The sequence below is a fragment of the Gavialis gangeticus genome, unplaced genomic scaffold, assembly GCF_001723915.1.
Source record: "Gavialis gangeticus isolate Ggan-Ray unplaced genomic scaffold, GavGan_comp1, whole genome shotgun sequence".
Taxonomy (NCBI): Eukaryota; Metazoa; Chordata; order Crocodylia; family Gavialidae; genus Gavialis; species Gavialis gangeticus.
The window spans coordinates 204,452,539-204,466,147 of NW_017729032.1; the positions used below are offsets into that span (position 1 = coordinate 204,452,539).

General features: G+C 39.9%; 1 protein-coding gene across 4 annotated transcripts in view; it reads left to right on the forward strand.

Annotated features, from left to right (window-relative positions):
- KDM6A (lysine demethylase 6A) overlaps positions 1 to 13,609 on the forward strand; it is a 305,237-nt gene that overhangs the window by 189,685 nt on the left and 101,943 nt on the right. For all 4 annotated transcript variants that reach the window (XM_019524155.1, XM_019524154.1, XM_019524156.1 and 1 more), the window contains exon 7: positions 8,671 to 8,725. In XM_019524155.1, the coding sequence (XP_019379700.1) occupies positions 8,671 to 8,725 (55 nt within the window). The remainder of the gene's footprint in view (positions 1 to 8,670; positions 8,726 to 13,609) is intronic.

Consider the following 13,609-nt stretch of genomic DNA (forward strand, 5'->3'; position numbering starts at 1 on the left):
GCTCTATGAGCACTTGTGGGGCACTGGCCAGGTACCAGAGGATTGGAAAAAGGGCCAATGTGGTCCCCATTTACAAGAAGGGGAGAAAGGAGGACCCCAGCAGTTATAGGCCAGTCAGTCTTACCTCGGTCCTTGGGAAGACCTTTGAGAAAATTATCAAGGAGTGCATCTGCAACGGCCCAGCAGGGGAGGTAATGTTCAGGAGTAACCAACTTGGGTTCATTGAGGACAGGTCCTGCCTGACTAACCTGGTTTCTTCTTATGATCAGGTCATGAAGTCCCTGGACAAGAGTGTTGGGGTGCATGTCGTCTTCCTGGACTTTTAAAAAGGCCTCTGACACAGTTTCCCACCACATTCTTTTAAAAAAACCTGGTGACTGCTGGATTGATGCCTACACAGTCAGATGGGTGGTAAATTGGCTAGATGGTTGCATCCAGAGAGTGGTGGTGGATGGGTTGTTTTTGACCTAAAGGGATGTGGGCAGTGGAGTCCCCCAGGGCTCGGTCCCGGGGCCTGTACTGTTCAGCATCTTTATCAGCAGTCTGGATATGGGTGTGGAATGCACACTGTCCAGATTTGCTGATGACACCAAGTTGTGGGGCAAGGTGGGCATGCTGGAGGGGAGGGACAGAATCCAGCTAGATCTAGACAGGTTACAGAGGTGGACGGATGAGAATAGGATGGAATTCAATGCGGACAAGTGCAAGGTTCTGTATCCAAGGAGAAGGAACCAGCAACACACCTATAGGCTGGGGAACAGCCTTCTTGTCAACACGGTGGCAGAAAGGGATCTTGGAGTCATTGTTGACTCCAGGATGAACATGAGCCACCAATACGAGGAAGCGGTCAGTAAGACTAACCGCATCTTGTCGTGCATCTACAGATGCATCACAAGCAGGTTCAGGGAGGTGATCCTTCTCCTCTATGCGGCATTGGTTAGGCCACAGTTGGAATACTGTGTCCCGTTCTGGGCACCGCACTTCAAGAGGGATGTGGCTAGCCTTTAGAGGATCCAGAGGAGGGTCACTCGCATGATCGAGGGGCAGGCCCTACTAAGAGAGGCTAAAGGGCCTGAACTTATTCAGTCTCCACAAGAGAAGGCTGAGGGGGGATCTGGTGGCTGTTTACAAACTCACCAGGGGGGACCAGTGAGAAATGGGGGAGGCTCTGTTTCCCCAGGCACCACCCGGGGCTACTAGGAATAACAGGCACAAATTGTTAGAGAGAAGGTTCAGGCTGGACATCAGGAGACATTACTTTACAGTTAGGGCTGCTAGGCTCTGGAATGGGCTCCCAAGTGAGGTGGTACTCTCTCCTACCTTGGGGGTCTTCAAGAGGAGGCTGGACAGATATTTGGCTGGGGTGATATGATCCCGGCACCCATTCCTGCCCAGGGTAGGGGGTCAGACCAAATGATCTGTTCAGGTCCCTTCCGATCCTAAGCACTATGATCTAGTCCAACCTCCTGCTCAAAGCAGGACCAGCCCCAACTAGATCATTCCAGGCAGAGCTTTGTCGAGTTGGGCCTTAAAAACCTCCAAGGATGGAGATTCCATCACCACTCTAGGTAACTTCTTTCAGTGCTTCACCACCCTCCTAGTGAGAGTTTTTCCTAATATCCGACCTAAACCTCCCTTGCTGCAACTTAAGACCATTGTTCCTTGTTCTGTCATCTCTCGCTGCTGAGAACAGTCCAGTTCCATGCTCCTTGCAGTCGCCCTTCTGGCTGCTATCGAATACCCTCTCAGTCTTCTCTTCTGGCCTAGGGACAGAAGTTACACATAAGCTGGTTTAAATGATCAGAAACTGGTTTAAACCTGTAACAGAATAGGAGTTCAGTGCACATAAACCAATTTCAAAATGCCTGAAACTGGTTTAAGATAAACTTGGGTGAATGTATTATCAGACTCAACTGATTTGGGTCAAACCGGTTTATAAAACTTCTGTCCTGGGCCCCTTCCTGGTTGAAGTTAAATCCCAGCATGCTTTCCAGGGCTGAGCTAGGCTGTGCTCTCTGATCCAACAGTGAAGGGTTGGCGGGAGGAGGAATAGGAGGCAGGGACTGCCCCCTGCCTTTTGGCAAACACTCTGGGACCAGGGAGGGTTAAACCCTTCTTCCCCTTGTTAAATCCCCCTGAGTACAGATCTGCCCTGCCCTGCTAAACTTACTGAAACTTACTGCTGGATGTGACTCTGGACTACACATCCCAGAGGCACCTGGAAGCAAGAAGAGGAAGTAATGAGCATCCCTGCAGAGTCCTGCTGATGTGATGCTGGACTGCATATCCCAGAGACCTCTGGGGCAGCAGAAAGAGGAAGCAAATGTACAGCCCATCCTGGCTATGTGCCAGAGTCATCATGCTTTAGCACCCCCCTGGCTTTTGGCCTGAGCCACTGCAGACATGTGGCTCCATTTGCTGAATCAAAAGTAAATGTGTGTCCAGTTGTTTTTCAGTTTAATCTGCAGTTTATACTATACTACAGAGACTGAATTGATTCAGCGTAGGGCTGTTTGACTGTCTGTACTTAGCCCTGCAGACTAAATATACCCGGTTCCCTCAGCCTCTCAGTGCATCTCCAGTGCATCTATTACACCCCCCAGCTTTGTGTCATCCATCCATTCCTGAGGGTGCAATCCATCCCATCTTCCAGATAGTTAATGAAGATACTGAACAAAACCAGCCCCAGGACTGATCCCTGGGGTACTCCACTTTGATACCAGCTAGACATTGAGCCATTGATTACTAGCCATTGAGTCTGACAGTCCATCCAGCTTTCTATCCACCTTCAGTCCGTTCCTCCAACCCATACTTCCTCATCTTGCTTGTAAGAATGCTGTGGGTGACAGTATCAAACACCTTGCTAAAATTAAGGTATGTTACGTCCACCACATCCTCCACATCCACGGAGCCAGTCATCTCATCATAGAGGGCAGTCAGACATGAGTTGCCCTTGGTGAATCCATGCTGGCTGTTCCTAATCACCTTCTCCTCCAAGTGCTTAGAAATGGATTCCTTGAGAAACCTGCTCTATGATTTTTCCTGGGATTAAGATGAAGCTGACTGGTTTGTAATTCCCTGGATCCTCCTCCTTCCCTTTCAGATATGGGCACGGTATTTGCCCTTTTCCAATAATCCAGGACCTCTCCTGGTCACCATGAGTTTTCAAAGATGATGGCCAGTGGCTCTGAAATCACATCGGCCAACTTCCTCAGTACCCTTGGGTGCACTTCATCCATCCCTGTGGACTTGTATATGTCCAGCTTTTCTAATTAGTCCCTAACCTGTTTTTTTTGCCACTGTTGGCTGCTGACCTCATCTCAAAACTCTGCTGCCTGGTACAGTAGTCTGGAAGCTGACCTTAACCTATGAAGACTGAGGTAAAAGAGGCATTTAGGTACTTCAGCCTTTCCCTTCTCATCTGTCACTAGGTTGCCTCCGCCAGTCAGTAAGGGAGCCACACTGTCCTTGACCTTCCTCTTGTTGCTGGCATACTTGTAGAAACGCTTCTTGTTACCCTTCACATCTCTTGCTAGCTGTACCTCCAGTTGTGCTTTGACCTTCCTGATTTCAGCCCTGCTTGCCTGAGCAGTATTCTTATAGTCCCTGTCCAAGCTTCCACTTCTTGCAAGCTTCCTTTTTGTGTTTAAGCTCACTGAAGAGTTCCTTGCTAAGCCAAACTGGTCACTTGCCACGTTTTGCTGTTCTTCTTGCACGTTGGGATAGTTTGTTCCTGTGCCCTCAGTAAGGTTTCTTTAAAATACAACTAGCTCTCCTGGACTCCTTTCCCCCTCAGATTGGCCTCCCAGGGGATCCTGCCCATCAGTTCCCTGAAGAAGTGAGTCTGCTTTTCTGAAGTCATTTTTAAGACTAATTGCTAAAAAATAAATAAATAAATAAATAAAAAAATAAGCCGGTGCCAACAGAAAAGTCGCTGTTAGTAGGAGCCTTGAGGCAAAGAAGAAAATGGAGGCAAGAAGGTCGTATTTTCCATGTTTTTTTTGTAATTTAGAACATTAACAACATTCATCTATATTTCATATAAGCCATTTAAATATAAATAGATTTGTACCATTTTTTACATTTCCGGTTATAAGGACATGATATGAATCTGATATTTGAAAAGGAAAATATTTAAGAATCAATTATTTAGGCATTCACACTAGTAAATTTCAGAGGTGGTCCATTTTTTTCCTTTTTTTCAGTTTTACTTAGGAGATTATGTAGTATAACAGTTCACCTCTCAAGACTTGTTTTCACTGCAGCATTGGTTCTAATTTTTTGAGCTATAACTAGAAACCATACCTCAATGTCTGTGTGCACATATCTAGCAAAAGTTGAAGTGCTTTAAGTTCAAACAGGTTGGCCTGTCTGAAGGTGTGGGTTGCTGATGCTGAACCTAATACGACAGGAAGTCAGCTACTCTGTGATGCTTGAATGTTTTGTAATCTATTTTTATTTGAGCTAGCCTAATCCAAGAGAAGTTAACTAAATGTAAGCAAAAGATAACACTGTAGTGGACCTCAGTCATCTACCTTCCTCATAGCGTTTTGTTTCCTGTAATGGTCTTTGGACTGCAGTTTAAGAAGAACTTAACTCTGATGTTGTACAAATAATGACAAAGTCTTTCATGTCTAGACTTTTGGCTAACATAAATATTCAGATATGGTTGTAAAAAAACACTGTTTTCGTACTGAAAACATCCAGTGAATGACAGTTAAACCTTTTGGCCAAAGACAATGTAGTTTCCTGTTAGTGTTGTATTTGAATAGAATTTTGCAGCCGTAGTAGTTCAGAACAAGAGATTCTCCTGAACAGATTGGCCTTATTCAGTTTATGTAAATATACAACCATTGTTGATTCTGTCTTTAGCACTTTTTTTGTCCTATTCATGTAGCTGATTTCTCCTGTTTGGATTGTGCAGGGTAAGGTGAAAGAAACACTGTTTATGCCTCACAAGCCCCTTTGCTTAGAAGATGAATTGATTCCGATTTTGAAGGACCCCGGAGAGCAGAGTAATGAGTTGATTTGGCAGCACGTGCTGCACGTCCTCTCCAAGATCCCCCCCCAACATGCCTGGCAAATGGAGCCGTGGCTGTCTGCCAACACTTTGATTACGCAAGGCTTTCTGTGTCCTAGTTATCTGAACAAAGATAGCTCTAAAGAACATACGCATCACACCTAGGTCATATAGTCAGAAAAGGCTGCCTCTTACAGAATTGTACTGAGTTGTGATCAAGCTTTCCCCTGTGGTAAGTTCCATGTCAGAATTGTCAGGCTTCAAATGATGGTTTGCCTCCTTTGCTAAATAAATATAGAACTGTCAATCAGGAAAATTTTTATTATATCACCCTAGAGAGAAAATACTTTAAATCACTATTTTAAAACAAAATTAAAAACAAAAGATTAAATACTTTAAGTTTGAAAACATTACGTTTTATATTTGGTGATTATTTTTTTAATGTAATATAACCACAGACATCCATTTAGTTGCTTATTTTAATTTTAAAGGTTATGTAAGTCAAGTATATTAAAATAATCTGATTGTGCACATGTAATATATTATTTGAGTATGTATTTGTATAATATGCTTGATTTTCAAATAGTAAGTAGATTCATTAAATTATTTAATTCAATGACAAGTTACTTCCTTTTTACACCAGACTCAATAATATATTCAGTAATTATGTTTACATGTGAGCAGCGTGTGCTTTAATGCCTTAGAAAGGTTATATCCAGAATAGTTACCCCAGTCACATAGGCAAGTCAAGGACTCTGAAGGAGACAAAATAGTCTTGCGATAATTGTGCTATTATAAATTGCTACAAATCAAGTTGTATCATGACTTCAACTGCAGCTCTTGAAGAGACACAGCTACTTCTTAACATTCAGAACAGTGCCTTCTAGGTAAATCCTCTTACTCAGGATTTGAATTTCTATAGACTGCTGTCTGCCTTTGAGGTATTGTATGTCGTCTCTGAACTGCAGCGGCCTCTCCTGCATAATAACTATTTCACACAGCAGTAGCCAGCTTCAGTACCGCAATATTTGTGAGAGGTGCAGATGTTTGCTAGCTGCTTCTGTTTGTTGCAGAAATAGGAGTTGGTTATTAACGTTTGTGTTTTGTGGGTTTTTTCATTTTTGGTACGGGTGATAGGAACTAGTGGGATGTGATTTTGGTTAATGAGTTTTATTATATGTTATTTTGTCTTTTTTGAATGCATGAAAAGAAGCTGTGTTGTTTATTCTAACCTAACTAGAGGTATGGGGGGGGGTGCGCGCGCGCTTGAAAGATTGTTGGTTTTCTGTATGCACCTTTGCAATAGTTGTTTTGTTCAAAGTGCTCTGTTTTCTCTAGTGCCAATATGAATATTCTGGATTATTTGTAGTGTCACTTTTTGTGGCTTGCTTGAATGGTATGGTTAGAAATGTGTAGCATTTTGGAATATTTACCATAATGTTGTGGAATTTGAAATTGTGAGGAAGCAGGTAATGTGTTGTTTTTACGATTTTTGGTGACTTTTTTAGGTGTATTGGGTGAGAATATCCTTGCTATTTCACTACAGACTGTAGAATACTGGCAGATTTAAATGCTAAAATGGATGTTTCTTCTTATGCAGTTATATATTTTCTCTCACTTGATCTCACTGTAATAGTCATTCTGAAAAGCTACCAAATGTGTGTCAAGCTTTTCATTTTAGATCTGTTTATTTTATATAATAGCATTACTAGGTGAAAGCAAATCTACCTTTCTGTTTCACCTTTAACATTAATAGCTAATGACAGGGCGAGTTCAGAATGAGTTTTCAACCTTTTATATCTATTAGTCCATTGCACGGGCCTAAATATACAGGTCTGTATATCCTTTTCTGTCAGAAAAAAATGTAATGTAAAGTAGACCTTTTGATTATTCAGTCATTTTTAACTTGCCTTCGTATTGCTATGGTAACAGACTAAAGGGTGTCTGAGGCAGACAACCTGAATTGCAGTGCAAGCGAGAGGAAATTGTTAAGTTCTCTATCAGTGCTGATCTCTAGAAAAAACAGCAAGTCAGAGAAATAAACTGACATTGTGTTGCTTTAAGATTTTTCACTTTATTTTGGAAGTTGTATGTGTGCTTATTGTTTTCTGGACCTTCTCTTAGGTAATTGATCTAAAATATTTATGGTGCTGACTTAATACATTTAGATTTGTAATTAGGTTGTCATTGTTTTTGGAAACTAAGTTGCTGGGATGCAGATAAGGATGTCAGCTCAGTTAATGTATGCCTCAGTGTCCTTGTTATGGAAGGTGTGGCATTAGTCTTCTTAATTTATCTTGGTTGGTTAGTGTCTCAATTGTTTGATTTGATGTGTTTAAGGAAATTCTAAATAAAAGCCCAGTTGTACTCCTTGCCCACTGTTGTAATAAACATCATTGAAAGGCAAACTCTATAGAAAGAGGAAGTTGAGGATGAAGGTTGTGCCATATATAGTAGCCTTGATTATGGCAATATTGAAAAAAGGGTGAGTGCATCAGTTCCTTGGGAATTTTTAAATTTTTTTTCTACGTCAGTAATTACTATTTCTGTTTCCTCTTTGGTCTTCCAGATGCCAGAAGATAGATTTTCTTACTTGTGTGTTAACCAGATAAAATGTAGTCTTTGTAATACGAATTATAAATCATTCAAAATTTAGGTTTTGCCAGTTCCTAATTTTTTATTAGAATGTTTGATTTGTAATCCAGGTAACAGTGGCTTTATCAGAATTATCTGATAATCATTTGGTACTAGTATTTGCTTTGCTTTATCCAGTGAAGTATGAATATTAATGCAAACTCTAATATAAGTAGAAACTGTTGATGACAAATGCATTGACACTTAGTTTTCTCTGTATATTCCATCCATTTTGATGCATTTGGTTACTCTTTGGTTCCCTTAATGTTGCTTGTTGAATTAGTGGGACACCTATAAAATGATTGGTCATGTCTAGACTTTTGGGCAGACAAACTTTATTGCTGCCCAGACTTTATTGCTGTGGCTCTATAACCTTCCCACTAGAAGAATGAATCAGTTAAATGTTTATGGATTTTTAGAAGTGAAATCTTCGCTCAGTCTCCTGAAGGGAGCACAAATAAATAAATACATAAACCCTCCAAATCATGATGTCAGGACAACTTTTAAAATGAAAACTGGACAAAGAAACAATTGATTAGTAGGTAGCTGTGAATTTTTGTCAAATTACTTATTTTTAAGATTTTGCTACTTTTTGATGAACAAAACTTTTTTTCTATTGTATACCAGTTACATACTAACTGAAGAGTAATCTTGCATATCAATTAAATGCATACTAATTAATGGCTTACATGTTTATCTGCATAGAACTAGAAAATTTGACCTTCAAATCTTGACCTTTTTGGATGACAAAATCTTTATTGTATAGAATCTTTCCTGATTTTCCTTAAGATAAGTATTTTAAAGTTCTGTTAGAAGTATTATTTGTTTTGTCAGACTAGTTTATTTTCTTCTCATGAAACAAACTGTTAAGCAGAAATTTTGAAGCTGAGTACAAATTAGTTGTCACTGAACCTTTATGCCCCATGTAAATTTGTTTTTAGATATGAATGTTAAAATAATTTGCTTAAATTTTAAATATTTTCTACTTGAGAAACAATAATTATTCTTTTTTTCAGCATTTTCAGTTAGCTTTGATTGACTGCAATCCCTGCACTTTGTCCAATGCTGAAAGTAAGTATTTTGATTCATGTATATTATTGCATATACAGAAAAATATCAATGTCCAGCCTTAAAACATTTTTAATAAACTTCTTTTAAAATGGCAATATCTTATAGATAGTTAGTATTTTAGGCATTTTCTTCACAAAATTGTTAACTCGGGTAATACAGTTTTGTGCCGGTAGCCATGGTTACCCAGACTAGGCAAATTACTGTGAAAGGAGCTACTGGGAGCAGTCTCTGTCAAGTATAGATGTGTTTAATACAGTTGTTGAATTATTGCATCTTAGTTGAATGCAAGAGTTAGGAGGGACACATCTCCTCATTGGCTGAAGATGCTAGATATGAAGATGGATTTCAATGTTTGTTATTACAGTACTCAACTTATGACTTCTTTTAAAAGAAAAGTATACAAACCTGATCATTTTTTAAAATTATTTCAACATGATAATATATATCCAGAATATCATATAAAACTTAAATGATATTTAAATAAGAAAAGAATTTTTCATTATTGGGCAAGATGAAATTTTGGTTACGTTTTGTTAAGTGTTTCATAGTTGGTAGTGTGAGAAGGGACCTGAGCAGATCATCAAGTCTGACCCCATGGGCAAGAAAGGATGCTGGGGTCAAAAGACTCTGGCAAGGTGATTATCTAGCCTCCTTCTGAGACTCCCCACGGTAGGAGCAAGCACCACTTCCCTTAGAAGCTGGTTCTAGATCCTAGCTGCCCTGACTGTGAAGTAGTGCTTCCGGATGTCCAGCCTGAACCTACTCTCAGTCAACTTATGGCCATTATTCCTAGTTACACCTGGTAGTGTTCGGGCAAACAGAGTTTCTCCTGTTCCTCGCTGGTCCTCCTTAGTAAGTTCATAGATGGCCACCAGATCCCTTCTCAGCCTACTCTTGTGGAGGCTGAACAGTTTCAGGTCCCTCAGTCTCTCCTCGTAGGGTCTACCTTGCTGCTTCCTGATCATGCAAGTAGCCCTCCTTTGGACCCTCTTGATCCCGTCCACATCCCTCCTTGAAGTGCGGCGCCTAGAACTGGATGCAGTACTCCAACTGCGGCCTGACCAATGTTGTGTAGAGGGGGAGAATCACCTCCTTGGACCTACTTGTGATGCATCTGTGGATGCCTGACAAGGTGCAGTTAGCCCTACTGACCGCGGCCTCACGTTGGCGGCCCATGTTCATCATGGAATCAACAATGACTCCAAGATCCTTTTTTGCCCCTGCACTGATGAGAAGGGAGTTCCCCAGCCTGTAGGTATGCTGCTGGTTCTTCCTCCCCAGGTGCAGCTCCTTGCACTTGTCAGTATTGAAACCCATCTTGTTCTCATCTGCCCACCCCTGTAACCTGTCCAGGTCTAGCTGTAGCCTGTCCCAGAATTTGGAATTCTCTCTCTCAATTTACTCTGCTATAAGCTACCATATACAACATACATTGTGGACCAGATTCTGCAGATATTTACACATGTACATTGTCCCATTGAAATGAATGAGAGTAAACATAAGGTTAAAGTTAAGTATGTGTGTATATTTTTAGGAATCAGGTAATTGTTTCAAATCAAAGAAAAGCTATTCAGTTAAGGAAGTTTATTCAGTTACTTTTTAGGGTATTTTGTGCTGCACCTAATTTAAAGTTCATTTGTCTTTCACATGGCTTTCCTCAGAGAACTGAAGTAATTCAGGAGCCCGTTTACATTTCTTCATGGACTTTTCCATTTGAAAATGGATTGAATTTCTAAATTCTGTTACAGATGCAAGAGAAAATTTAACTAGAGTTTAATGAAACTATCTGTAGCTTTCTCCTACAGCCTGCATATGGAATTTGAGCAAAAATGAAAACAAGTGTCTTTTTTGTCCTTGAAGCAGCTACCTATGCCAGAAAGTCATCTTCAAAGTTGTATGCCCCTTTTCAGTGCCAGCTGCAGACAACTGGAGAATTCCAACCTGAGTCGGCTCTTTATTTTTTTTTACAAGTAGTAGGATCTCTCACTGTATATTGTATTATTTCAAACCTATTTTGTGAACTTTGTCAGTATTCCCAACTCCTTTAATATTAATTTTCACTGGTATGCTGCAGTATAAGTCCATCTTTCTTCAGTAGTATTAAGTCAGGAAGCCCCAAAAGTTAGGAATTGAAATTAACTTCATGCCAAGCTTTCATTCAGTCCTCAGTCAGGAAGTCCCTATGCTGCTTCTGACGCTATGTCTGAAGTACAGTCACAAGAATCTCAGAATCTCTTTCATCCCTTCCTTAACTGTTCCAACTATCCCGCCAGGGTAGCCACATCAGAAAGACTCCCATTTTACCAGAGGCTCTGATATTTCAGTTCTGAGCACATCTCCCTCTACTATTCAGATAGGGTGAGATTTGGCCCGCTTTTTAGGCACCAAAATATCTAAGTGCAATTGCCTCCCATTCTGTTAGTGTCCCTGAAAAAACATTATAAAGTTGAATATTATTAACAAAATTAAGCAGAGAGATTCACTATTATGTATACATAGGCATAATCCCCCCCCCCCCAAATCAAATTGGAGGTATTTTATTATATTCTTTCTACATGGATTAAAAATGTAATGTAAGCCATATAAAACTATCCATAAAGAGAAGGAGATTGACAAACAAATTACATTTGATCAGGTTCTAAGGATAAGCTTTATAATATTCTTATTCTTAAAGTGCAATGAGGTGCCGCTTTTCTGGTGAAGGAAATAGTAATAAAAGATTTCTTTTACTGAAGGATCCAGAGAAGTAAAATTTGAGGCAACTCTGAAAACCTTTCCGCTTATATTTTTCCATTATTTTCTCAAAGTAAGTGATTCGACTTAGGTAAACTTTCTCATTTGTGTTTGGCCTGGTGTTAGGAGTAACAGTATGATTCAGAGTTCATCTTTTCACAGTGATCCATATGAAACAGATTTTTGCTTAATATGTTAGCCCATTTCTAAAGAGATATGAGAGAAGTAAGATTTCAACTCTTTTGGCTTCTTCCCTGATAATTTTGAGAGAATATTATGTATGGAATTTATTGTCAAAGAGCACTTTGGGATGAATTCTAGCCTGTTCTCATCAAAAAAACATTTAAACACAAGCATATCCCCTACCCATTGAAGGGGACTATAGTAATAGATGAATTGATGTACATTTCAAGAATCCTGGACACACATACATTAGCTAAACTAGACTGGTTTATATGTTGAAGAGTTGGATTTACACACAGCGTTTTGTAACATGGCTGTAATAAAGCAAGGCAGTTGTGGGGGGGCAGGGAGGGGATTTTAGGAGATAATCTAGACTAGACCTAGACTTTAGTATATAATTACATATACGGGCTTCAGGGTGGGATGGACCAGGTTAAACAGTGATACACATACTGCAAAGTCAGTTCCGATCATAGAATAGATTGTCTTGCCAGTGTCTGGAAAATTATCTGTATAATACTCGCATAATTTACCATTTAGAATTTTTTCACCAGAGAGACTCCTAATAAACTTACAAGGCAAAGGAGTCTAATCAGTTTCCTCAGGCATGTGAGTTACTAAGACCTCTCAAGATTTGTGATGTCCTTATTGATTTTAAATGTGGCATGCTGTCTACATTTGTGGAACCTTCTGAACCTACTCATTAGCTTTTACCGTATTCGTGTACTAAATCAGCATCTGGAACACTACATTTATGACTGTTTCTTAATTTAGAACTCTTATTGTTCAAGCTACAGTATTGAATATTGCACAGAATCCAGAACTGTTGTCTGAATGGCAAAAGATTTTGTACTGAAGATTGCTCCTAAATTTCACTTGCTGCAGGAAATTGACCACCTTTCCACCCATAATGATGTCACTTCTTAAGGAGAATAGGCTTGGGATAGAGAGAGAGATGAGATGGTAAACTGAAAGCATGAAGAAAATTCAGAAAAATCACTTACTGGTGAAGTTAACAATCCTCAGTACAGGGGAAAGAAGCTGTTCAAGGATACAGTAGAGAAAGACAATCAACCAGGACATATATTCTGTCAAAATCTAGTACATTTCTGAGTAGATGAAGCTCAATAACCACTAAATTAACTTGTAGAGCAGCCATGTGGACCCACTCTGGAGGAAGTCTCGGAACACTCTAAAGTTCAATTCTATCACATTAACAGATGCATCCTTCAGCCAAATAGTGCTTCGCACTATTGCAGAGTGATTTCAGTGATTGCAGTCTGTGTATATATACGCTGTTAGAGAAACCTAACAGCATATGCTGTTAGAGAAACCTAGGTTTGAATTCAGTCAGTATGAAGACTCTGTCTTGTCTAGAATAAACTCTGAACTTTTATAGTATTTTATCTTAACATTATAGATCTAATTCTTACCATACATGTCTTAGAGACTACCAGATAATTCTTTCAGCAAAACTAGAAAATACCAGACTTGACACTGATTTGTGCTGCAGTTTAAAAAGGCAGATAGCATAGCCAAGTTCAAAGAGGGACTAGATAAATTCATACATGATCTATTAAGGGCTATTGAATAGATTGGTTGGAGATGTTTCCACTGGCAATTCTAAACCAGTAAACGGTGACTGCCAGGGAGGGTATTGAATAGGGAATAGATCACTGTAGAGGTATGTGGTTCAGTGCTCTCCCTATATAGCCTCCAGTTTTGCCACTAGGGGGTACTAGGCTAGATGGACCATTGGTCTGACCCAATATGGTACTATACTTGTGCTCTTTAAAAAAGGTATGGGGAGGAGGCTGGGGGCAGAACAAGAGGCTTATGATTTTTACAAAATCATTCATGCTGTCTTTATGAATCATAAAAAGTGTTACAGGTCAAAATATCATCATTTGCAGACCGCTTTTCAGGAGCAGCATAGATTCATAGATTCATAGATTAAGGGTCGGAAGG